Source organism: Poecilia latipinna, unplaced genomic scaffold (genome assembly GCF_001443285.1).
Source record: "Poecilia latipinna isolate Pla-1442-1.1 unplaced genomic scaffold, P_latipinna-1.0 Scaffold673, whole genome shotgun sequence".
NCBI lineage: Eukaryota > Metazoa > Chordata > Actinopteri > Cyprinodontiformes > Poeciliidae > Poecilia > Poecilia latipinna.
In genome coordinates, this window is record NW_015113289.1 from 131,393 (window position 1) to 146,835 (window position 15,443).

A 15,443-nucleotide genomic window follows, 5' to 3' on the forward strand; every position below is an offset into this window, starting at 1 on the left:
CGCTTTTTTTGGTAATTTTTTAATATAAAATTTTTCTTAAAAAAAAAAAAAAAAAAAAAAAAAAGCCAGAGGTGTAACCTAAAACATAGATAAGTTGCTTGAGTGCAAACATGGAAACGTTGATCTAGTTTGGGTAACTGAAAGTGCGTCTCGCAGGTGTGCCTCTTTGGAAATGAGAAGGCTCTACCTCGAAGCCGCAGCCCTGTAATTTTGTTTGCAGCGGTAATCTGATGAGGTCACCTTGCTTCTCGACACTACGCGGCCACATAAACAGTTTAAGGTCACTTTCTCCCTGTCGAAACAGTTCACCGCTCCTCCAAGAGCCTCTTCGTGTTGCATGTCAGAGGCTTGTCTGGACAGCGCCTGATTCTCCACAAGTGAAACCATCTGAAACATTTTGTCACCACCTTTTTCGCCCTCGGAGGATTTGGCCTTTGCCCTCAAACCGCGATGCCCTCTCATGACGTAGGACGCCAATCTGTGAGGACGAAATGTGGAGTTGAAATATAAAAGTCCTCTTCAAGGTTGGAGGATTTTCAGCACAAAGCCAGTCAAGTCGTTCATCTTGTCACAGAAGAGAGATTGTAAGCAAACCAGGCCTTAGATGCAGCTTTGGTGCTTGAAGACAATGTGCTGAAGCAGCTTTTTTCCGCCTGTTGACGGAATAAATTATTAGGCGCCTGGCAAACAGAATAATGGGCTTTGTTCTTTAAGGAATAGTAAAGCTGGGACACAGCTTTCGTTCGGACAGGAGAAAAACGGGAGTGAAAATATAAAGACCCCTCAGTGTCAGTAGCTGTCAGTATGACGTTTTTATTAAAGCTAAGACTGCTGGAGTAAGAATATCTAAATTTGTTTTCCATCAGTCTTTGGTAGACTTTGATGTTCATCCTCCACAACTCAATAAAACCACAAATAAAATGGAAGCAAAATAACCAGAGATTTTCGCTTTAAAATGTTCATATATTGTATTTTTGGCTTGATTACCATTTTTATCAAGTAACAGCATTGTGTTTTTAAAGCAGCATTCTGTATTTAACAGCAGAATTACGTAGTTACAGAAGCTTTAAATTAAAAATTTTAGTTATAGATGCTCTGATCAGGCTGGTTTCCCGGCTGATGCCATTCATTTCTTTTTTTTCTTGGAGGTCTGACCTGTCAGTTCAGATGTTGACCATATGCTTTTGTTTTTTTTAGTATTAAGTGGACTATATTATGCAAAAAAAATATATATATATATATATTTTTTTTTTCCTTATTTTTATTAAGCTCCACATAGATCCATCAGTGCTCAAACTGTTGGTTAATGTATTTAAACTCTGAAAATGGTGGAAATTAGTAGTTTTTATATATATTTGAATAATATAAAAAAAGGAAACTTTTTTTCAGAGCTAGTCATATGAAAATTGGAGCATCTCTAATTTTAAAACTGAAACGCAAACATGCACAAACAGATCATATTTAAATGCATGCTTGTTTGATAATGCAACAAATACCTTTTTATAATGTTTCACAAAAAAAGGGGGCGGGGGGCAAATTTACAGGTTTTTATACATTTATGTAAGAAACCTCTTTGTCTCGTTTTGCAGGTCAGTGAACGGGGTTTACAGAATCGGTCTCTTTGCTCTGAAGGACATCCACAGCGGCACTGAACTCACCTACGACTACAACTTTCATTCCTTCAACACGGAGGAACAGGTGAAACATTGGCTAACATTTTCACCTCTATTTTTTTTTTTCTGTAACAATTCTCATCTCATCAAAGGAGTTTGTAAATTATTAATAGTGACGAGGGAAGCAGGTCATACGAAACGGATTCAAGTTTAAGTTTAGCTCAGAAAACTGAGATAAGCTAAGTAGTGTTTATTTATCTCAGTGATCTGAGATTAAACTTGGTTTACCCTTCCAATAGAAAAGCACAAAAGAAATGCATAGAAACCAGTTACTTATGTCTGGGCAGTAGGTGCATTTGTTTGTCTTAAAATTTCCTTTCTAGTTTTAAAAATATATTTTTCTGCCCCTTCCTTCTTAGCAGAACCCATTTATCTGGATTTAATACTAATTATAACTTTCTTCCCACTTTGTTTCTCCATTTTTTTTTCTGTCTGCAGCAAGTCTGCAAGTGCGGCTCGGAGAGCTGCCGGGGCATCATCGGAGGGAAGAGCCAACGCATCAACGGCCTCCCGGGAAAAACCGGAGGCGCTCGGAGGCTGGGCCGACTCAAGGAGAAGAGGAAGTCAAAACACCAACTCAAAAAGAGAGTGAGTGGTCCAAGTAATGCTTTCGTCAAAGAAAAGTTCATCTGAGAATTTTTTTCGGATAGTTTATTTTCAGTGCTACCTGTGACCTCTTGTTATCTAAGTTAGGATTTGGGTGAAAACTGTGATCTTACTGGAGGCACAATTTCCTCTTCTTGGCTCACAGTTGATCTGTGTAGCTCACAATGTTTCTATAAAGTATCCCAGAATTGCCTGAAGAGGGTTTTCTTCTTACTTCTTTGGTTGTGTTTAAGATATGGTCTTAAATTTGGTTTTCTTTAACTTCAGGAGGAAGAGTCCAGTGACAGCAACAGGTTTTATCCACATCTCATGAAGCCCATGTCTAACAGAGAAAGGTACGAGTTTCCTTAAAGCCTAGTTTTAAATTCTGTGACTACAATATGTTATATTAGCAGACTTTTGTATTCAGCTTTTGTTGTAATAGAGATATCTACCGTAAGCTGCATTTTACAAATGATCTCCACGTGCATTGATGAGGATTTTACTGTGGATGGTACTTTCTCTGTTATTACCGCCTTATTAAGCAGAGCAGTGTCTAAAAAGTATCATTTGACCCTTGATTAGTTAGATAAAATCATTATCAGTAATATGTTACCCTGTGGAGCTTCTATTAGATAAAAGCTAAACTTTCATACTCACTGACTTCTTCTCTCCTACCATGATCAGAAACTTTGTGCTGAAGCACAGCGTGTTTCTCCTGCGAAACTGGGAGAAGATGAGAGAGAAACAGGAGCTTCAGAAGAGAGAGGGAGAAAGAGAGCGGGACCCCAGCAGCATCTCGATGTACGCTCGCTGGGGAGGAGTTATCCGGGACGATGGCAACATCAAGTCAGGTTAGTTAACAGGCAGGGAGTTCTGAAGTGAAAGCAACAATCCAAAAAAAAAAAAAAAAAAACGCTAAAGATTGGCATTGATTTTATTTTCCTGCTGCCTAACCTGAACTGTTTCTAACACGCATCGGTTCTTTTTCTAGATGTGTTCCTGACCCAGTTCTCAGCTCTGCAGACGTCGCGGTCGGTTCGGACTCGGAGACTCGCTGCCGCTGAAGAAAACACAGAAGTGACACGCACCGCGCGTCTGGCGCACATCTTCAAAGAGATCTGTGACATGATCACCAGCTACAAAGGTCAGCGAAGGGAAGCGCCATGATTTATTCTGCTTTTTCACCAACACACAGGCCACTGGCATGTTGTACCAAATCATCTACCTAATTCAGATTTAAAACACTTAATTTAACTCAAGTATGAGATGTTGACCTCAAACTTGAGTTTGTGGGGATACAAAAATTTGAAGCTCATTACTGTGACTCTGTTTTTGACATTGAGGGGAAATTAAAACTTTTTTTTTTTAATGAAGAGCAGAATAACAAAATCAAAAACCAGTAGGACTATTTTTATTGTCATTTTGGGTAGCACTTCCTGCTGGAAGTGTTCATGTTCTCAGTGGAAGTTTGAACCTTTGATAAATCTTTGCCGGTTTCTTAACAGCGTAAACAAGAATCGACGTAAACTTTCCAGATGTGCAGCAGTCCAGTTAAACCTTCTATGCTTCTATGGATCATATTTTCTTTACTGATCAAACTGAGTCAACAGGGAAGTTTATGAGGTATAAAATGTGCGGGACGTGTGATGTTCTCCTATTAGCTCTGGCTACCAGCTGCAGAAGTGAGAAGTAACGAGTTCTATCAGCTAGTTGGTAATAATTAACCCGGTAAAGTTAAGTTATGTAGTCCAGCATGTATCGGGAACTATGTTGACCTTTTCAGATTCCTCATAAACAACATTGTTGATGTCTTGGACACAGTTTGTGGTGCCTCTAAACTTTAGAGGCACTCTGCTGTTGCACAGCTTGCATACGAGCTAATGGACTCCCTTTAGAGGGGGAATTTGGGAAGATAAAGACAGCTTGTTTTTTCTTTTTTTTTTAATCAAATTTGTCACCATAAATGTCTGTAACAGTTGTGGAAAATCCACTTCAGCGTCTGTACAAATGTTGGAGAAATGTTTTAATTTTTTTAATCCCGTAATGGTTAAAATGAAGCCGTTAATAAAATGATTTCCTTGTCATTTGCAGACTCATCGGGACAAATCCTTGCTGCTCCGCTGGTGAACCTGCCATCCAGGAAGAGGTGAAACTCTGTTTTCCTGTCAGCACTGTTACTTCTGTGTTTGTGTACAGCGCCCACACAGTGTAACAGTTTTATCTTTCGCCACGCATTTTAGCCGTGAAAGCGTGTGTGTCCAGTATTGATGGCTATCAGCTGGTGTCAAAACAGAAGCAGCACTTGCACTAAAGCTGCTCTGGCGGCTCAGCGAGTGTCGGCACGGATTCATACGATTGTTTTTGTTGTAATCAGAGGCGGGGACTTTTAACAGGGGACTAATGCCTTTGTGCCGGTGTGCCAACAGGAACAGCCAGTACTATGAGAAGGTGTCCGACCCTCTGGACCTGAGTACCATAGAGAAGCAAATCCTCACCGGCCATTATAAGACGGTGGAAGCGTTCGACACAGACATGCTCAAAGTGTTTCGCAACGCTGAGGTAAGCTGGTTTGCCTCCATTGCCGAGTCTCGGCTTTTTCCCACTTCAGTCTTTAATGCTGTGGTGGCAAAAATAATCACATTAGGCGGCACAGTTTCATTATAAGTAAAGTGTTTGTTGCATTTTTCTTGACTTAAGTTTGCACAAATGAGTCTGTAAGGCTTAATTAAAAAAATCTGAATCGATGCATTAGAGCTCAGAGAAAACCTGGAGTCAGTCTCAGCACCAGGTTAAATATTTTGCATGAAATGAAGGATAAGTTTGTGCATTTAGTCTTGATGAGGCACTGAAAAAGAGGAGAGTTCAGCTTAACTCACTCCTATCTCGCTGGATTAGAAATCAAAATGATTGTTCAGCTCCACCCAGCCTTTTGTAATCAGCCAGTAGTTTCTTTTATTTCCTGCCTTTCTCGTTCACACGGCACTTGAACTGGATTTTTACTTCTTGCTTTCTGATATTCAAGTCCAATCTGCAGGCCCCTTTGACTTCCTTCTCTGTAGCTGAACTGTTTAAATAAGGGCCACTTGAAAGCTCTTGAGGTCGATTAGTCTTTGAGTCAGAGGAGTTTGAAGTGGGTGTATAAATTAGCATCACCTCTTCTCGTCGAGGGTTTATTTTATTTTATTTTATTTTATTTTATTTTATTTTTTTTGTGGAGTGAATTTTCTTTACACTTTGTGCTGAGGGGAGCTTTTGGCCTTTTATGTGAAAATTCACATAGTTTGGAATAAATTTGCCCATTTCTGTTATCTTAGTCCTGCAGATCATTCATGACGGATCTGGAAGCAAAACAAATGAAAGGCTTTACTAAATACTGAATGAAAGAGGATTAAAAAAAATCTATTAAAATTCGTTTTTTTTTTCCCCCCTCAGAATTTAAATTCTGTGCCAAACTCAAAATCCAAATAAATAACTAAATATTCTTAGGTGTATGTCAATTGTGTTGTTAGTATATGAAAAGAATCACATAGCTGTTTGGTAAAGGATCTGTAAACCTGGACTTTATCCACACTGATCGAAGCCTGTCCCAAATTCATTTCGTAGATTTGAGTTTTAAGACTGATAATTAACAATTTAAACGATTCTGATTCAGAGAATAAAAAGTCAGAATTCTGAGATTAAAGTCTGATTTATTGTATTTTTTTTCCTCTGGCCCCAATCCTCCTCTGTACATGGCTGCTAGAGTTAGTATATACGTGTTTTTTTTTTGTTGTTTCTTGTAATTACATTTCCTTTTACTAATATGGAAAGCACCGGGTGTTTTTTTTCCCTCTCTGCAGAAGTATTACGGCAGGAAGTCGTCGGTGGGCCGGGACGTGTGCCGGCTGAGGAAGGCTTACTACAGCGCCCGGAACGAAGCCGCCGTCCAGATCGACGAGATCGTGGGCGAGACCGCCAGCGAGGCCGACAGCTCGGACTCGCTGGAGCGCGACCACGTTCACCACCACGGAGGCGGGTCGGGGTCGCACGACAAGGACGACGACGTCATCCGTTGCATCTGCGGGATGTACAAAGATGAAGGAGTGATGATCCAATGTGAAAAGTGCATGGTTAGTACATGAAAAGCAGCTGGAAGAGAAAGTTGAGATCAAATGTGATTGTTTGAATCAGCAGCAGCTGGCCGCTAAGATGCTTCAGACTGTTTTTTTTTGTTTGTTTTTGTTTTGTAATGAAAGGTGTGGCAGCATTGTGACTGCATGCGTCTGGAGACCGAAGTGGAGCACTACCTGTGTGAGCAGTGTGACCCTCGACCTGTAGACAGGGTACGTCTCTCTCTTTTACAGATTCGTTTATTTCATATCTCCTTTTTTTTGTGCCGGTTATATTGCTTCCTTTTCACTCTGCATGTGTTGTCGTGACAACAGGAGGTTCCCATGATCCCCCAGCCCAGCTACGCTCAGGCTGGCTCCATCTACTACATATGTCTCCTTAGAGATGACCTGCTGTTACACCAAGGTATGGAAACAGAAGAACTAGCAACCTAGAGCTCATTCTGTTTATGGCTCATCTCTGTAAATAATATGCTTAAAACATTTTACACATTTGAAGTTCAAACCAGGGTTAAGTTATGAAGCAATTTCCCAAGCTTTCATGAAGCAGCAAATGTAAAAATTTTGCTTTTATGAGACTTCCTTTTGACCCTACACACCTCCTGAAAGATGAACCCTCTCTTTGTACTAATTCTTATCAATCCAATATTCTTGCATGTTGTGTTTGGTTGGCATTTGGACCACAGGATAGTGAGTCATTTTGCGGCTTTTACATCATCGATGTGAGACTTGTGTCATAATTCTGCATCAGGAAAAGCCAGACGCTGTAAATATGGATGCAAACAATGGCTGAGAATTATAGTTATGAAATCATGAAAGAAGTGAAGCCCATCACAGTCCCATCACTGCTGGCTCTGAATACACGTCCAAACAGGCTTCCATACAGAAACTGTAGTCAATACTCCACAAAAGGTCATTGCTAATCCTTGTCCTTTTTTTTATTTTTATTTTTTTTACTATTGGCTTCCTTCGTGTTGTTATGAGACATAAACGTCTCCATCCGTTAGAGCTTCTGTAAACTATGCGCTGCTGTGTGACGTCAACATTCTTCTGTGCGTTCGGGACGTAAATCGTTCACACAGAAATCTCATCGTGGTTGTGCTTAATTAGCAGTATGAACAACCACGCAAAAAAAAAAAAAAAAAAGAACTTGAGCATGAAAATTGCCGGTGTTTCTGTTTGTAATGCGATGCGTTTGTTGCGAGCAGGTGACTGTGTGTACCTGATGAGAGACAGCCGGCGCAGTCCTGAAGGCCAACCCGTCCGGCAGTCTTACCGTCTTCTGTCCCACATCAACCGGGAGAAACTCGACATCTTCCGGATCGAGAAGCTGTGGAAGAACGAAAAGTAAGTTCACATCCGTAACGAGGCGATGTTCCGTGAAATGCATGAAATTGATTATATTGCTCTGTCTATCCACACAAACTCCGAAGGGGCGAGCGCTTTGCTTTTGGTCATCACTACTTCCGCCCCCATGAGACGCACCATTCCCCGTCGCGGCGTTTCTACCAGAACGAGCTGTTCCGCATGCCGCTGTACGAGATCATCCCCCTGGAGGCGGTGGTGGCCACGTGCTGCGTCCTCGATCTTTACACCTACTGCAAAGGTAAAGGGAAAACGCATATATAGACGACCAAGCCACAGAGATAAGTGCATGTTTTTTTTTTTCTCCTTCTAAACGTGTCATTAGGAAGCAGGATCGAGCTGGGGTCAGATTTTCCCCTAATCATAGAAATTATGCACTCGTTCCTCCCACAGGCAGGCCAAAAGGCGTGAAGGAGCACGACGTGTACATCTGCGATTATCGCCTGGACAAATCGGCCCACCTGTTCTACAAGATCCATCGGAACCGCTACCCCGTCTGCACCAAGCCGTACGCCTTCAACCACTTCCCCAAGCGGCTCACGCCCAAAAGAGACTTCTCGGTGAGACTCGGGACGTTTTGTTGCCGTTTTTTTTTTTTTTTTTTTCCTGGGATCTGCTTCCATTTTAAAAACGGTGATGAAGTGCTCTCATTATTTACGTGGCCTGCAGCAAACGCCTCTTTTAGTGTTTGGGCTAACCAGAAACAAATGAGGCAAACCGCATTGTTTTTATTGCAACCTGAGGGGAAACCGCAGTGAGATACACGTTTCATTGCTGTTTGCTTGTTAAAGCAACAGAGGATGCAAAGCTGGAGGCAATTTAAATAACAAGCAGGAGGTTTCTGTTACAAAGATGGTGTAATTTGTAACGTAATTGTATGGACATAGTGTCTTTGTCAGGAAATTTACACTGGTCTATTGGTTACGGTTTGTACGAGTGCTTCAAGTCCTGGAAAATACTTCTGCTTAGTATTTCCAAGCTTTGGAAAGTGCTTGATTTTCATGTGAAGTCCTTGAAAGTGCTTCATTTTCAAACTGCACATTTTTTTAAGCCTAAATTTGGAAAACTTTATTTAGTTGAATCCAGATATTTTTATATGCATCTTTTTTTTCCTCACTGTCTGAAGTTAAATCAGACTAAACTTCTCTTGTTTTAGGTCAGTTAGAATTGCCAAATGAGTCAATGACTTAATGATCATTTCATATTTTATGCTTTAACGAAAAATATTAAAATTGGTCCTTTTTTTAGTATTTTGTAATCAGGACAGTCAAGTGTAAAGTTATGTGTCAGAAAAAAATGAAACACATAAAATGTTGGTATATTTTAGTTTACTTTGTTCATGCTGTAGAATGTAGAATACTATCACAAAAGATACAACAATCTCACGATACGATACCCGATATTCTGCTCACGATACGATATATATTGCTAGATTTAGCAAACGATACAATTTTGCGATTTTCTGAAAGATTTTAGAGGGACAGAGTGATTTTGGTGGCATTTTGTGACTGTTATAGAGTTGGATTGAATTAATTTAACTGAAAACTGATTAAAAGCACCAACTACACAATACCTGGCTCTGGTTGGACATGGGCACAGACTTAAAGTCGACAGCTGGACAAAATGAATCAAAGAAGTGGTGAGAAAACATGTTTCTTTTAATTGAAACAGTACAAACTGTAGCTTACATGGATTTATAAAGTAAATAAAGTGCACCAAGTACCCTGCTCTGAATAGTCTGATACCTTTTTAACCTTGAGACTTAACATCTGAAGGAATCACTCTAAGCCTCTCCCGGCGAAGCAAGCAGTGAGTGAGCAAGGTGACAGTTGGATGTTACGATACTCGCGGATGAATATCGATTTTTTTTCTAGGAAAGAAAATATCGATATACATCACAAAATCGATATTACACAGCCCTATTAACAACAGTAATAAGGTATATGTAATAGTGAATTAAAATGGTCAATTTTTTAGTTCATTTGTATTGTTTTTATCTCCAAAGTTTGGTGCTGGAAAAATTTTAAGATTTACATTGAAAAGTGCTTGAAAAGTGCTTGAAAAGTGCTTGAATTTTGCTGTGGGAGAAATGTACGAACACTGATTAGTTTTTCATCTGTGTGAATATTGTTTTGACGTTTACGTCCCTCCAGCCTCATTATGTTCCTGACAACTATAAGAGGAACGGAGGCCGGTCTGCCTGGAAAAGCGAACGATCCAAAGAAGCGGCTGGCTGCGAGGACGACGGCTCCTCCTGCGACCGCGGCGACGACTTCCCCCACGGGGCAGAGGATGGACGGTCGCTGGAGGACGACGTGGACATGGCGCCGGAGGAACCTGAACACCTTCCGGCCAAACAGAGACAAAAGGAAAGAGCGAGACCAGGAGACGACGAGGAGGACGAGGAGGAAGAGGAAGGGCTTGAGGCCGGGGTGCGGAAAGAGATCGGGGAGGGTTCTGAAGACCGGATAGGGGAGATGCTCGAACTCCCTTTGTCTTCGGCCTCCTCGCCTCTCCACCACCCGGCGCTGAGCCGGAGGGAGGCTCAAAGGGAACGGCTCAACAAGATCCTGCTGGACCTGCTGCACAGGGCGCCCAGCAAGAACGGTGAGGGACCGGGAGCAAAGCAGGGGGGTAGGTCAACAGATACTTGGCTGCTCGCTCATGCATTCACACACTGATGAGAAGTTACTCCTGCACTTCTTCAGATGCACTCTTTGATTCTCCTTCACGTTTATCATATTCTAAGAGAATTTAACCAACATTTTCAGTTCCTATTTGTTGATCATTTATTTAATAAATACACACATGAGCTCAACAACATATATATTTATTGTTTTTTAATGTTGTTGATGTTATTCAACCATTGGATTAGTTTCCAGGCGTCTCATGAACACCTGATCACTTATTTAAAGTAGAAACATTTCTTTAGAAGCGTAAACTGCAGATGCTGACATTACCTTTGGGGACGTCTGTGTTTGATTAGCTTCAGTGATATGCTAACTCTTTCTTGCACAGCTTGCACACAATACTCTTTTCCAGCGTCTTATAAGATTGTTTTCTGAAGCATAAATTAATCCCCAGCAGCTTCGTCGTCCATCGACGTCGTTTGAACCTCCTTTCTCTGTGTTTGCAGCTGAAAGTCGACCAGCTTTGCACAGTTTTTTCTCATTTGGAAAAAAAAAAAAAGCTGAAGCTCAGTCAGATTGTAGGGAGACATGAATTTCTCCATTACATTTAGATCTTTGTCTTCCTTACACTTAAATATGATTTGATCTTAAAGATTTCAGGTTAGAGTTGTTGTGTTTCTGGAATGTGAACTTAAGCCAGGTTTTCTTGCCCTTTATTTTTCTCCCATTTATCCTGCTGAAAAAAAAACAAAAAAACAATTCCCACAGCATGCTGCCTCCAGCACCGTGTTTTACTGTGGATATGGTGTGTTCAGAGTGATGTTACTTGTCAGACATGCCACTTTGGACTTTTTCCACAGCTCTGATTATTTGTTTACATTTCAAAAGTTGACACAATTTCTTGCCAGGTTGTTTTATGAAAAACTGAGCCAATTTACTCGGGTTTTTAGCTGCATTGCTGAACTCTTATATAAAAGGGCCTAAAGGCTAAATTATGACAATAACTAACTGTAAAATAGATTTGAACCAAGTCTGGAACTGCTTGGGTAGTGAAGGTGGCTGTAAATCATAGGTACGTCAATTTCTCCCCCAATTACTACAGAATATGAGCACTTCTTTATTTAAATTTTTTTTTTTTCTAAAAAGCTTCTTAATTTTCCTCTTTCTCCTCCCCTCTAGCTATTGATGTCACCTATCTCCTCGAGGAAGGAGCAGGACGGCGGTTACGGCGAAGGACGCTCGGATTTGCAGATTTTGTCGTCAGAAAGTAACGGTTTTGACGTGCCTGTCGAACGCACGCCCCCTTTCGCTGCTGCGAAAAGACGCCAGTAGGCGAAGGGAAATTGAGCATCGTTGCCTATCCTACCTTTATGGATCACAGAGCATCCAACGGCGTCGCATCTTCAGAGTTGACCTCTTCCAAGACAGTGACCTCAGCTCTGAGACGGTGGAAGAGGTGCAGAAGTTCTGACTCGAAGGAAGTTCCACCTTAAAGTGGAGAAAACCGGCCCGGTCTTCTTATTTAAGTATATCATGCAAAATTTTTTTTTTTTTTTTTTAAATTGAACATAGGAAAAATAACCCATGCACTTAAATGCATCGAACATTAGAAATCATGGGTTGATGAATATTGCTTGCCGGCATTGGAAAACAAAACGGTTGGTACTGAACGGGGACGGACAGAGGGACGGGAGATGTTTTGTCGTTCATTTCCTCACGAGTCCTGAATTATTGTTCTTCATTGTGAGATCTCGCTGCAATGATGAAAACGTAAAAGATGAGAGAGGGAACTGGCTTATAGGAGAAAATGTAAAGCTGAGCGGTGTGCTCTGATGCTGCGCTTTAGAAAGAGAGAACAAGGGTGGAGAACTGCACTTTTGGTACCTTGGATATTGTGAAGCTCTGTGCAATGCATCCGCCATGAAAATACACTAACACTCTCTCAGTATTGTCTGCAGCCTGACAAAAGCAAGTTTAAAAACATAAATTTCTTTTTCTTCCTGTTTTTATTTTATTTTTCCCTCAAAGTAGCTCATTTGGAAGCAGAAGAGACCTGTGGCGTGGCTTTGGAAATTGAGTTTGAGCTTCTGTCAAAAGTGTCTTGTTATTATTTTTAACTCAGCCGCGAGGCAGTCGGCTTCGCCGTGTCCCCTGTGTTCCTTTTATTTTTTAAGAAGCAAAACGATTCACCAGCTTAAATCGGGCAGCGACGGGAGGAGGGAGGGCGCCGGCTTTAACTAACGCCTTACACAGCCGCCACCGTCTCCCACTGCCTTGTGTGCAAGGGTGTGTGTGTGCGCGTGTGTGTGTGTGTGTGTCTGCCAGATTTTGTGAAAATATACCTTTTTAAAAAAAAAAACGTGAAAAAAATTAAGGGCTCGATGGCAATTAACAGTTTTAAGAAAACAATACTTAACATGAAATGTATCGTGACGGTCATATTTTCTTATATTCTGTGAGACGGGCGGGGCAGTGGATACTATATATGTGGAGCAAGGAATGACTTGCAACTTTTTTTTTTTTTTGTTTTTGGACTGATTGCCATGGAGAATGTTTGTTTAAAAAAAGAAAAAAAGAAGACGACGTATTTGATGTGATTTTCTTTTTCCCTGCGATGTCCCGGTGCGGCAAGCTGAAAGAAATGATGAGAACAGGAAGGAGGAAGAGAACAGGAAGCTGTACAGTGCCAAGTTGTGTAAATATACACTCTTTACATTAAGAAGTGTCTCCAAAAGCAATATCTTGAAAATGGATTTTGTTTATTATTGTACTGTACAGGACTCAGCCCTAAATGTATTATTATTATTATTATTATATTATTATTATTATAATTTCTTCGGTATGTATTACTATAATGAAGACACTTAAGCTCTGAGGAACATGTTTTTTTGTAATGTCCAGAAATTCTCACCATAACAGTCCTGATGACATGAAATTTAAGCTGAGTTGTTTTTATTTTTTTATTTTTTTTTTTTGCCTATAAATTAAGTCCACCTGTAAAGTGCATGAGCAAGAATGTCAGAAGGCGTTGGGATGTGACAGTGACTCTGCAACGACACCTTTCGTCACTGAATTTTGTTAATAATATAACTTTTTTAAGGAGGAATCTTCTCCTTGTTTTTTTGCTGCAAAGTGTTGAACACTAAAAAAACAAACCAACATAAAAATGTTAAGATATTTTTAAACGCTGACAGGAAAACAAAAAGTAAAGCTGTCAGAAACGATATCATGCTATTATAAATATATATAAATATATATAAATATATTTTTTGTTTTTCTTTCAAATAGGAAAACGGTTCCGTTTTGTGATAGCGGTCATTGTATGATGCTTGTACTTGTATTTGTGTGTTTTGTGTGATCCGTTTAGTTATTTTTAGACAATCACAAAATAAGATGCAAGCATTGTAAATGGCAGACTGACGGACATTTTGTGATGTGTACAGTTTGTCAAAACAACAAAAAAAAAAGAGAAAAAACTTCTTCCACTCGTTCAAAGTTTGTAATTACGATTCTTAAGTCATGAAAAAAATGCTGTTGGTTTTTACTTTTTTGTTTTATATTTGTTTTTGTTTTTTTTGTTTTGTTTTGTTTTTCTAATAAAAAGCACTACATTATTGTGAATACATATGGTGTCTAATGTTGTGGTTCTCAACCAGAAAAAGGTGAAGCAAGGATGAGACTCTTTGCAGACTGGAAAAACCGTCTGAATTGTTATGATGTGGGGGGAAAAGTGATCTGCAGAATATTTAAACTTTGACAGCTGTAAAATATCTGCCACAAATTAAGGAGGATGTTTTGTATTTATGATTTAAAAAAGGTGAGTAAACGACTGAGAACCTTGGATATACTTGACTTGTTACAGGATAAATGCATAGAAACCCTGGAAAGAATATATTTATTTATTGGCTCCTTGTCCTCTCTCAACATGTCCTGGTGTACAAAATGCTAGCTCAAATTTAAGAGCTTAAGTGTTGAAGACCAGAACTGTTACAATTCAATACATCAATAAAGTTTTAAATAAATATTTTTTTAAATAAACTTGAAAAGGCATATGATAAATAAATGCATGTGATAAGTATAGTCTGTAAATGAGTAATTATATTTAAAAGGTTTGTAAAATAGTTCATTAAAATTAAGAGCAAGTTCATTTTATAAAATGCTACATTTATTTTGTGATATGCTGTAGAACAAAAAATATAAAATTAACTACTGTAACATTTCTATGTAGTTTAGTGAAACTGAAATATTATAGAATTATTTATTACAATATTATTGAAATAACAACCTTACACAACAAGAAGGTAATTGTCATTTCGTTAAAAAAAATCGCAAGAAATAGGAAAAATTAACACAAAGGTAAAAATCGCAAATTCAGCAAATGTAAGTCTCGCGATAGGAACTGGGAGCCTGGACTCCGAGCCTGGTTGCCCTAGTAACGGGGCGACTTCCAGGTTTAACTCGGTTTTTTGGTAAATTTAACGGTTTCACACAGATAGTTCGGGTCAGTTCAACAAGTCAATAATGTCCAGGAAAAAACAGCCGAAGGATAAAGTAGTCCAAGATGTCGAGGAAACGCCGAAAGTCACAGGTTGGCTAAATAATGTCTGAGTGATTTAATCATTACTCGACAAGCTAACATTATGCTATTACAACCGTCTCTTAAAAAGTTTAAATAATCTGTATGCAGTGTAAGCAAATGGCCTATCTTTATCACGTGTTGCGGTAGTGATTTACAGCTCTAACTCTTTAGTCGTGTAAATATATCTGATCCTCTTCCTTTAAGGTAGCTGTGTCTTATTAAAATCTATGTTTCCAGCACATTTTAGTTCAAAACAGTAAATCTAAAATTAGATCTATGCTAATTTATTTAAATTTAAAGTAATAAAGCAGTTCATGCCTAATTTCCTTTTTGGATTGATAAAGTACTATTGGATTAAATTAAACTGAATTTTATTTAATACGCAAAGCAAAAATAAATTACTTAATATGTGCTTCTTTGATGTCATTGAAAAGTGTCACTGCTCAGTCATTTAGATCAGTGTTTTTCAACCACTGTTCCGCGGCACACTAGTGTGCCG

General features: G+C 39.5%; 2 protein-coding genes across 5 annotated transcripts in view; both read left to right on the forward strand.

Moving 5' to 3' along the window:
* Positions 1–12,403, forward strand: part of ash1l (ash1 (absent, small, or homeotic)-like (Drosophila)) — a 36,667-nt gene extending 24,264 nt beyond the window's left edge. For 2 of the 3 annotated variants that reach the window (XM_015044385.1, XM_015044384.1), the window contains exons 13-27: positions 1,590–1,698; positions 2,112–2,261; positions 2,547–2,614; positions 2,946–3,112; positions 3,253–3,405; positions 4,353–4,407; positions 4,688–4,820; positions 6,101–6,370; positions 6,497–6,583; positions 6,686–6,776; positions 7,579–7,717; positions 7,804–7,976; positions 8,129–8,295; positions 9,889–10,369; positions 11,545–12,403. In XM_015044385.1, coding sequence (XP_014899871.1) covers positions 1,590–1,698; positions 2,112–2,261; positions 2,547–2,614; positions 2,946–3,112; positions 3,253–3,405; positions 4,353–4,407; positions 4,688–4,820; positions 6,101–6,370; positions 6,497–6,583; positions 6,686–6,776; positions 7,579–7,717; positions 7,804–7,976; positions 8,129–8,295; positions 9,889–10,369; positions 11,545–11,636 — 2,335 coding nt within the window. In that variant the 3' untranslated portion in view covers positions 11,637–12,403. The remainder of the gene's footprint in view (positions 1–1,589; positions 1,699–2,111; positions 2,262–2,546; positions 2,615–2,945; positions 3,113–3,252; positions 3,406–4,352; positions 4,408–4,687; positions 4,821–6,100; positions 6,371–6,496; positions 6,584–6,685; positions 6,777–7,578; positions 7,718–7,803; positions 7,977–8,128; positions 8,296–9,888; positions 10,370–11,544) is intronic. The other variant, XM_015044386.1, reaches the window with a different exon arrangement.
* Positions 12,404–14,758: 2,355 nt separating this feature from the next.
* Positions 14,759–15,443, forward strand: part of lrrc71 (leucine rich repeat containing 71) — an 11,042-nt gene continuing 10,357 nt past the window's right edge. The window contains exon 1 of one of the 2 annotated variants that reach the window (XM_015044388.1): positions 14,759–14,953. In XM_015044388.1, the coding sequence (XP_014899874.1) occupies positions 14,927–14,953 (27 nt within the window). In that variant the 5' untranslated portion in view covers positions 14,759–14,926. The remainder of the gene's footprint in view (positions 14,954–15,443) is intronic. The other variant, XM_015044387.1, reaches the window with a different exon arrangement.